This window comes from Xyrauchen texanus, chromosome 26 (assembly GCF_025860055.1).
Source record: "Xyrauchen texanus isolate HMW12.3.18 chromosome 26, RBS_HiC_50CHRs, whole genome shotgun sequence".
Classification (NCBI taxonomy): domain Eukaryota; kingdom Metazoa; phylum Chordata; class Actinopteri; order Cypriniformes; family Catostomidae; genus Xyrauchen; species Xyrauchen texanus.
This window is the reverse complement of record NC_068301.1, coordinates 6,088,868-6,099,917: the sequence shown is the minus strand read 5'-3', so window position 1 is coordinate 6,099,917 and position 11,050 is coordinate 6,088,868. Positions and strand designations below refer to the sequence as shown.

General features: G+C 37.1%; 1 protein-coding gene across 1 annotated transcript; it reads left to right on the top strand.

The window, feature by feature from the left end:
- The first annotated feature begins 2,635 nt into the window (after nt 1-2,635).
- LOC127619976 (triosephosphate isomerase A-like) lies at nt 2,636-8,416 on the top strand. Its single transcript, XM_052093019.1, is given in 8 exon segments — nt 2,636-2,825; nt 3,392-3,515; nt 3,616-3,646; nt 3,649-3,702; nt 3,841-3,973; nt 4,952-5,037; nt 5,381-5,468; nt 7,993-8,416. Coding segments are annotated over 8 exon segments (747 nt in total). The 5' UTR covers nt 2,636-2,713; the 3' UTR covers nt 8,112-8,416.
- Nucleotides 8,417-11,050: the final 2,634 nt, after the last annotated feature.

The following is an 11,050-nucleotide window of genomic DNA, read 5'->3' as shown; positions in this document are numbered from 1 at the left end:
GTGAGATTACTAGAGGGTTTTCTCAGGAGTTACAATCTGAGAAACAAGAGATTTAAGTAAAAGCCTTCATTTCACTGATGTCTGGGTGAAACATTCATTGATAATTATATTAAAAAGATCTAATTTAGGATGTTTATCCTTACTCAGTGGTAATGCAGTTGTTACTGGCTCAGATGACTGCACATGCAAGATGTATGATATTCGCTCCGATCAGGAAGTGATCAGCTACCAGGATGCTCAGCTGAACAGCGGCGTTACATCACTGGCTCTGTCAACAAAAAACAGAATTTCTATTTCTCATTTTAACCATTTAACTCTTTCTATTCTTCATATATTCTTACCTGTTAAAGGGAAATAGCAATCAATCGAATGTTGCAGTGGCTACTTGATACCTTTCTGATAAACACAGTGTTCAGTATTAAACAATATTCCTTGGCATGGTGTTCAATAAATCAAAATTATTTCATACTGCATCAATAGCACTATTGATTGCTATTTCCCTTTAACAGGTAAGAATATATGAAGAATAGAAAGAGTTAAATGGTTAAAATGAGAAATAGAAATTCTGTTTTTTTGTTAAGTTCAACAATGAATTTTATCTGGTTTTACTGATACTGAATTAGAATATTTCCATAAAGGTGCATTGCAACAAATGTCCACCCCTAGAGCGAATCTGTGTGAATATTTTTTAGTCATCCAAGTCAGAATTTAATGTGTGGTCATGAAATGATAGTAGCATTCATCATAGTCTAAATGTAGCAACTTACAGGGCCTCAAATCACAGGCTTTTTAGCATATGATTGTGAAGTCACATTGTAAACATAATGCTGTTAAAGGAGTATTGTGGGTTCGATTAAAGTTAATTTAATGGGCAGCAATTGTGGCGTAATGTTGATTACCATAAAAATGAATATTGACTTGTCTCTCCTTTTCTTTAAAATTAATAAATATACATCTTGTTTACAGTGAGGCACTTACAACTGGAGTGAATGGGGCCAATCCATAAACGTTAAAATACGTTTCAGAATTATAGCCACAAGACATAAACAATATGTATGTTAAGATGATTAAAGGTGCACTCTTTTGTCTTTGAGTCACATTGGACTCACACTGACACCTAGTGGTCTGGATGCAGCATCATTTATAATCAATAGTTTTCAGTTTCAGATGCCATTGTAGAAATGTAGTATTCACAGTCAGCCATGATTACTTTAATCAATGAGTGAAAGTGTCCAATAACAGGACGGTTACTGAGATTAAGCGAGTAGTATTCGGCTGGTCGTGTGATTCTAACATGGCAGCCCCCATGTGTGGACCCTCTCCATGAAGAATAAAACAGCTTTTATAAGGTTACCGATAGTCTTCAGTTTATTGTGAGTGCTCATGATTTCCTATATGTATTGCAAATACATTGCAATTCATGTCTTTAGGAGTTAAACTTTTTTAATGAATGCACCACTAACCTTTTCTGTGTAAAGATATTTCCAATTTTACAACTTTGTTGGTATGAAAACATAAATCCGTAAATCCTGTAATCCCACAAAAAGGATGATTTAAACAACTTTACATCTTAAATAATACACATGATTTAACATAATTAATCTAAGTGCTTTTCTAAGATTATAAACTTCACATTACTGCCTTTAAACCCTCCAAAAATGTACCCAATTCACTTCCAGTGTAAGTGTCTCACAGTAACCAGTAAGAAAATGAGAGACGAGTCGAAATTAATTTTTGGAGGTAATCAACATAATGCCACAAATGTTGTTGATTAAACCTGGAATATTCCTAGCACCTCCTGACATCTCAGTCACCTTGAGAAAGTATATATAAGGCTGTTGTTGTTTTTTAATTTATTTATTTATTTATTTTTCACTTAAGAAGGAGGACGTACACACTTACTCTAATGGAGCTTTTCCAAGAGAAAGATCAACCAGGACCTGAAGAATTGAAGACTGTAATTGACTGTTAATGGCAAATGCCTGAGATTACCCTGCTTTTATATAGGACTGCTCACATAATAAAAGGCACAAAAAGCGGTTTTGGAACAATATGTGATATAATACTGAATTGAATAATATAAGCGACATTATACAAACATTCATGCTGAATTCCACAAGAAATGGTGTTAAATTTATTGATAAAACACTTCACTCTGAAGTGTAAAAATAAATACATTAATATTATATTAATTTATGTTAATTCTAAGTCTTGTATCATATATAGAGACAGTTTAATGCTGTAGAGTGATATTATGGACAAAAAAGTAAGCAAATAATAGTAATATGTAGTTATGTGTATAGATATATCTATTTAATTATTGATTGATCGACAGAATATTTATACAAATATATTTATTAAAATATTTATACATTTATTTCATTATTATTATTTTATTATTTACATTCAGATACATGAGTCCATAGCAAAACGATACTAGTTAGTTTTAACTCATGAATATTAATTAGCCTGTTGTGACGTTCTTCGGATTCCTTCCGCTTAGTTTTTGAATAATAAATAGATTGTCCTGACGTTCCATGAAATCCGTCCTATAGTGAAAGCTCAATTTTTAATTAGATTCTGCGTCATTCGGATGACGAAGGCTTGGCTCATGAATATTAAGTAAGCCTTCGCCATAGTAGGATTCGTAATTTCTATATTAACGCAGTCTGTGTGTTTCGTTTGTTTGATTTGTCGCTCTGCAGCCGCAAAAATGTCACCAAGAAAATTCTTCGTCGGGGGAAACTGGAAAATGAACGGCGATAAAGAGACACTGGGTGAAGTGATCATGACCTTGAACACGGCCAGTCTGAACGATGAAACAGGTCAATAGCATTTGCAATATAGTGATGGTTTGTTTTTTTGTTTGTGAGCGTGTTAAAGCAGACATTACTTTAGTCTTTCAGTTTCACCGAGTGAAGTGATTGTCTAATGCATTGAGATATAATCGAGAAATAATCAACATTGTTGAGTCTCGATGCATCACGTGACATTTTAAATGGACGCAAGCTCGAGGTCACGAATGACTTTAATGTTTAATTTTTCTACATAGCTTGTGACATCTAAATAAAAATATGTAACAAAATATAAAATCAATATATATTATTATATTATATTTTTACAATTAATTAGTATCAAATTGGGACTTTGCTGAATGCAAATATCTAATAAATTCAGAATTAGGTATAAAATAACAAAGAACGGTAATAGTTTGCCCTAAAATGAACATTCTGTTATCATTTACTCACCCTCATGTTGTTCCAAACCTGTATGACTTTTTCTTCCATGGAACACAAAAGTTGATGTTCTGTAGAATGAGGGAGGGTGAGTAAATTATGATATAAAATCATATCATATATCATCATAACAGTAGCTGGTCTTCATTGTTTAGAGGTGGTTTGTGGAGCACCGTCCATCTATCTTGATTATGCGAGATCTAAACTGGACCGGAGGATTGGTGTGGCTGCCCAGAACTGCTATAAGGTACCCAAAGGAGCCTTCACTGGGGAGATCAGGTAATTTAGAAGTCCTTCTTGCTGTATTTTAATAGTTTTTATGAAGAACGATTTTTCACTGTCAAAATTAATTCTCTCATTTTGTCTTTCTGCGCTCTAGTCCAGCAATGATTAACGACTGCGGTGGGTCGAATGGGTGATTCTGGGGCATTCCGAAAGACGTCATGTTTTTGGCGAGAGTGATGAGGTTTATTTTTATATTATCTAGGAATCAAAACCTTTTGCTTTTTCATATTCTGCATTCTACTAATTTTACAAGACAGAAATCTGCATTCAGCTGTGTCCTGTTTCTCTCTGATTGGTTGTTTTGTGATGTCCTTTGCAGCTGATTGGTCAGAAGGTGGCTCATTGCCTAGAGAGTGATTTGGGCGTGATCGCCTGCATTGGGGAGAAACTGGAGGAGAGAGAGGCTGAAACCACTGAGGATGTGGTGTTTGCACAGACCAAAGTCATTGCAGGTCATTTACAAAAACACAAACTTAGAGTGTTGCGTCTATTATATTGTGGAGTTATCATGGTGCATTGTCAAAAGAAATACTGAACTACTTTATTTGGCACATTTTTTTGTTGATGATTATCTGGAATGGTGGATTATTATTATTCATAACTAAAGAAGAGAATGCTGTGTTTTACATTGGTCTGTCAAATCGAAGTCACATTTGTAATGTTAAAGGGATGGTTCACACAAAAATTTTAATTCTCTCATTATTTACTCACCCACATGCCATCCCAGATGCGTATGACTTTCTTTATTTTGCAGAACACAAATTAAGATTTTTAAAAGAGTATCTCAGCTCTGTAGGTCCATACAATGCACGTGAATGGTGATCAGAACTTTGAAGGTCCAAAAAGCATCTAAAGACAGAATAAAAGTAATGCAAAATACACCAGTGGTTTAATCCATGTCTTCAGAAGTGATATGACAGGTGTGGGTGAGAATCAGATCAATATGCAAGTCCTTTTTTACTATAAATCCTCTACTTGCCCAATAGGTGGCGATATTCACAAAGAATGTTAATCGGAAAAAATATAAGAAGAAAGTGAAAGTGGGAATTTATAGTAACAAAAGGACTAAAATATTGATGTGATATTCACCAACACCTATATCGATTCTGAAGACATGGATTTAACCACTGGAGTAGTATGGATTACTTTTATGCTGCTCTTGTGCTTTTTGAAGCTTCAAAGTTCTGGCCACCATTCACTTACACTCTATGGACCAACAGAGCTGAGATATTCTTCTTTTGTGTTCAGCAGAAGAAAGAAAGTCATACACATCAGGGATGGCATGAGGATGATAAAATTATGAGAGAATTAAAATTTTTGGGTGAACTATTCCATTAAGGAAACCAATATTTTTTGTTAGGACATGCTCGCATCATATGATATAACCTATAAAATGCTTAGTCTCAAGATTCATGTTTGGTTTGCTATAGACAATGTGAAGGACTGGGCTCGTGTAGTTCTAGCATATGAACCAGTGTGGGCCATTGGCACTGGCAGAACTGCCACACCTGATCAGGTAATACTGTGCTCAGAAAATCTAAACTACTTTAATGGATTTTAAATCTGTTGTGATAACATCTCGGCTCCATTTCTTAGGTATGAAAAGTATCTGCAGCAAAGCAAAGCAAAGTAATGATATGCATTCAAATCTAGATATTTATAGAAATATCATGCACAGACTTTATATTTGTCATGATTAAATGTCATGGCAAAGTATAAAAAGCAAACGCATAATGGACTTTAGGTCATGCTGAGTTACATGTGTTTTATTTGGTATTGCAACAGGCTAACAGTAAACAATTACAAATCTGCATCATTATTTTAATTTGTAATCTGTTAGTTTGGAATGTTTGATGTAGGCCCAGGAGGTTCATGAGAAACTAAGAGGATGGCTGAGAGCGAATGTGTCAGAATCAGTAGCTGACTCTGTGCGCATCATCTATGGAGGTTAGTGTGATCAGAGAGAACATCCTTTTGTCTGTTTTGTTTCACCAGATATAGATCATCTACTCTTTTGCAGTAAGTACCTCTTCATCGACACAAACCAAAGATGTGTAAAGACGTAACATCATGTAATGTTATCATTAGGACTGTCGATTTAATGCATTAATTTAGTGTGATTATCCATCCATCCATCCATCTTCAACCGCTTATCTGAAGTCGGGTCAAGGGGGCAGGCAGGGGGCCTCAAACTTCCCTATCCTGAGCCACATTAACCAGCTCTGACTGGGGGACCCCAAGGCGTTCCCAGGCCAGTGTGGAGATGTAATCTCCCAGCTGGACGTGCCTGAAATGGAGGTGCCCAAGGGGCATCCTTACCAGATGCCCAAACCACCTCAACTGGCTCCTTTTGACGCAAAGGAGCAGCGGCTCTACTCTACCCTATCTCTAAGTGAGAAGCCCACCACCCTTCTGAGGAAACCCATTTCGGCTGCTTGTACTCACGACCTAGTTCTTTCGGTCATGAACCAGCCTTCATGACCATAGGTGAGGGTAGGAATGAAAATTGACTGGTAGATCAAGAGCTTTGCCTTCCGGCTCAGTGACAACGGTGCGATAGAGCGAGTGCAATACCGCCCCCGCTGCCCCATTCTCCGGCCAACTTCCTGCTCCATTGTCCCCTCACTCGTGAACAAGACCCTGAGGTACTAGAACTCCTTCACTTGGGGCAATACCTCCTTCCCTACCCGGAGTATGCACTTCATCACTTTCCTGCTGAGAACCATTGCCTCAGATTTAGAGGTGCTAATCCTCATCCCAGCCGCTTCACACTTGACTGCCAAGCAGTCCAGTGAGAGCTGAAGGTCACGGACCTGAAGAGCACATCATTTGCAAAAAGCAGCGATGAGATCACTGGCCCACCAAACCGTACCCCTTCCCCACCCCGACTACACCTCGATACCCTGTCCATGAATATCACAATCATGATTGGTGACAAAGCACAGCCTGGTGGAGACCAACCCCCACATGGAACGAACTCGACTTCGTGCCGAGGACACGGACACAGCTCTCGCTTTGGATGTACAGGGATTGGATTGCCCTAAGAAGGGACCCCCCATCCTGTACTCATGCAGCACCTCCCAAAGTATCTCCCAGGGGACCCGGTCATACGCCTTCTCCAGATCCACACAACACATGTAGACCAGATAGGCATACTCCCAGGCCCCCTCCAGTATCCTTGCGAGAGTAAAGATCTGGTCCTTAATTCCACAGCCAGGACTGAACCTGCATTGTTCCTCTTCAATCCGCGGTTCGACAATCAGCTGAACCCTCCTCTCCAGCACCTTGGAGTAAACTTTACCAGGGAGGCTGAGAAATGTGATATCCCTGTAGTTGGCACACACTTTCTGGTCCCCCTTTTTGAAGAGGGGAACCACCAACCCGTTCTGCCACTCCTTTTGCACTGTCCCAGACTTCCACGCAATGTTGAAGAGGCATGTCATCCATTACACCCCCTCCACATCCATGTTTTTTTTTCTCATCTGGTCTATGTACACGTATGACGTTGTGTCATACAACTCTGGGTGCCCACACACCTCTACAACAATTTTTAATCCATTTTTCCAGATTTCGTCTGCTACTACGACAGTACGTCAGTAACATCCGGACAATCCAGAAACACTCTGTTCGCGTTGTATGTGAATGCATAGTAATAGTAATTTTTCATGTTATTAATTTTTCATGTTATTAATGTCCTTAATGACTATACATTGTGATCAGTTCAATGCCAATTTGGTGAATAAAAGTACCAATTTCTTTCCATAAGAGCAAAATCTGTACATTATTCCAAACCTTTGGCCACCAGTGTATATTGAAGTTCTAAAACGGTACTGTCTCTTTAAGAATGGCGGCAAGTCTTTTAGTGGTGCGCACTCAGAAGCTCAAATTAACGAATGTGGAGTGGCACGGATTCTTTACCACATCAATGCACTTTGTGATTAGAATTATGTGTCTTTTTTTTGTTGTTTTTGACAATTTACTGTAAAGAACAGAAAGGATATTTAAAGAGATATTATTCAATGACAAATGGATTTTGTAGATCTCATCTTTGGACACACATGGAACGAGTCAAACCAAACCACTCGTAATACAAGGAGCATCTCTGTGCTTAAAGATCTATCTTGGGATTTAAAAAATTGAGATCGGGATTGGTCAAATGAAGATTGTGAATACAATTTTTACCCATCTCTAATCCCCATTATTTTAAGCCATACATTTTGTTTTATAGGTTCAACATACTGTAGCAAAATCCCTCCAGTTGGGAATCAGTGATCTAGATTAATGGTGTCAATCAGTGATCAACTTGTCAAAATATACCACGAAAATTATTTCTTTGTCATGTAAATGAGTCATAAATTGTAATGGGTACCCCATATCTATATCGAATATTTTTTTAAGTTAAGATAAAGATGCCTTGCTTTTAGATTTGATTCTTGCCATTATCCAACTGATTTCTCTTCACATTTCACAGGCTCTGTTACTGGGGGAAACTGCAAAGAGCTTGCAGCCCAGGCTGATGTTGATGGCTTCCTGGTTGGAGGTGCTTCACTCAAGCCTGAGTTTGTTGACATCATTAATGCCTGTTCATAGAGATATTCAACCACTTCGATTGTCCAACTATTGCTGCCGCTCTGCACAATCAATGTTTACCAGCTTCCACTTTTTGTCATTCCAAACAGTTTGAAAGATCTTGTTACCAAAGTGTGTGGTTGTATTGCTTTTACTCACCTGCTTGGCAAATGCTTGTGTTGGTTGGGTTATTGGACTGGAATATTAAAGGAATAGTTCACCCAAAAAAATTCTCTCATTATTCACTTACCCTGATAGCATCCCAGATGCGTATGACTGTCTTTCTTCAGCAGAACACACATGAAGATTGTTAGAAGAAGATAAAGCTCTGTCAAGTCCTTATAATGGAAGTAGATGGGTGCCAGCACTTTGATGGTCCAAAAGTCAAATTTAGGCATCATAAAAATAATCAACAAGACTCAAGTCGATCAATGAATGTCTTCTGAAGCGAATCGATATGTTTGTGTTAAAAACAAGTCGATAATTAAAGGTTTTAACTTTACATCTGCGCTTCCATCCAGTGCTCTGATGCTGTTTGAAACAGCCGAACCCTCGTGTGACTTTCGTTCTTTTGTTGTAAATAAGCACCACTTCCAAATCAGCTGCTGGCAGGAAGCACTTTTTAAAAGTTAATAACGTTTTAACGATTGATTGATTTTTTTACACAAACGTATCGATTCGCTTCAGAAGACATTCATTGATCAACTGGAGTAGTGTGGATTACTTTTATGCTGCCTAAATGTGACTTTTGGACCGTCAAATTGCTGGCACCCATTTACTTCCATTATAAGGACCTGACAGAGCTCTATCTTCTTCTAACAATCTTAATTTGTGTTCTGGTGAACAAAGACTGCCAAAAGAAAGTTTGGGCTGTTTAGTTCTTATTTGCTGCTGTATTATTGAACAATCTACCATGTATTGTCTTATGCACTTACAAAAACACTTATTGAAGTCTAATGTACTGTATATTCCACCTTGATTAACATAAAAGACCAGCATTGTATGCTTTACTGAGTTTGTAGTGACTCTACAAGCACACTGTCCTCTGTAGAAAAGACTACCTTGCTAGAAAATGCAAAGTTATTTGTACCATCCAGTGGCTTTTCTCCTGCAATAATTTCTCGCTGAAATAAATGTGCATACCTGGAATACCTGGATGTCTATATGATCAGCTAAATGTCATTATTCAAGTAATATGTCAAGACCTTTTTGCATCACCACTGATCTATTTGCAATTAATGGTCCTATGTATATTTATTGTTTATATATATATATATATATATATATATATATATATATATATAAAAAAATCATTGTATCAACATATAATTTATTTGTATGGTTTTGGTGTGAACTATGACCTGGAAATGATCCTGTTCATGAGATTCACACAGGTGTAGATTACATTTAATTTCAACTTGTATAAAAGATTGATTTCATTGAGTAAACAGCATTTCTATCATACTTTTCTGAGTTAATTGACCAAATTAGTATGAGTAAAACCCATTAAAACACTCAAATCTTACACCTTAATCTTTATTAATTGAGCATCTGTCCTCTAATTGGCGAATAGCCCATTTAAACGTCATTCACTGTCTTTAAAGTACAGAAAAGACACACCGAGACTAAAGTAATGATATCTTTATTTTCATAACATTATTTAATGATAGGCTTGTCAGATATTTCTTTTTTATCTGCATCTTTCTTTTCCTTTTTTCCCCACCACAATATTGAAGAAAATGGTGAGGGAGATAGTCACATGAGGGGAAAACATTTCAGGAAGAGGGAACAAGCCAAGTCATAACCATTAGAGGGGAAGAGAGGTGATGAGAGAGTGAGACAGATGAAAATGACAAGAAAGGATGAAATACAGAATTTAAGTCCATGGTGGCAGAGAATAACGAGTCGTGTGCGTTGGGGGTTGAGACTTTGCTACACAAATGTGAATAAGTGAGTGAGTGTCTGTCTGTCTGTCTAGTTTTTGAGTGAGATGTGTCATTGTGAGTTTATTTATATCTCTTCAGTTGTGCTTAAAGCTGTTCCTGAAGACTAAACATGTATTTTTGCACCCACTATTTCTTTCTTACTCTTCAGTCTCTTTTCCTTTCACTAGTGGATTTATTTTAGATTATTCAAATATTGATGGTGAAATGTGTCATTCCTGCACCCCTAGTGGTGGCAAACAGAATTGCAAAAATACTAATTTTTTTCAACACAGTATTCTTTTTTTTTTTTTTTGCTTTAAATCAAAGATTGTAATGTTGTGATTCACCTTGGAGCAGGTTGGTTTGGTTCATGGCTTACAACTCTTTTATAAAGGTTTTTATGAGAAGCCTAAGGAAAAAACGTATGGGAAAAATACTTCCGGAACCCAGATGGCTTACTGGTCCAGGCGGCTTACGGGTCAAACAAATAGACGATTGTTTTTAAAGCGTCATAAAATAGCTACTTATGGCTTACTTAATGTAGTCTTGTGTCTGCAAATTAAACTAGGATAGAAGTATTTTTATTATTAAAAATTACACACTTTTAAAGGAATAGTTCACCCAAAACTGAAAATTCTCTCATCATTTACCAACCCAGATGTGTGACTTTATTTCTTCTGCTGAACACACAAAGATTTTTAGTAGAATATTTCAGCTCTGCAGGTCCATACAATGCAAGTGAATGGTGGACAGAGCTTTGAAGGTCCAAAAAGCACATAAAAGCAGCATAAAAGTAATTCATTGGTTAAATATATATCTTCAGAAGCGATACAATAGGTGTGGATGAGAAACAGATCAATATTTCAATAAGTCACTTTCACTTCCACATTCTTCTTTTGTTTTTGTCGATCCACATTCATCGTGCTTATCGCCACCTACTGGGCAGGAAGGAGAATTTATAGTAAAAAGGAATTAAATATTAATCTGTTTCTCATCCACACCTGTCATATCACTTCTGAAGACATGGATTTTACC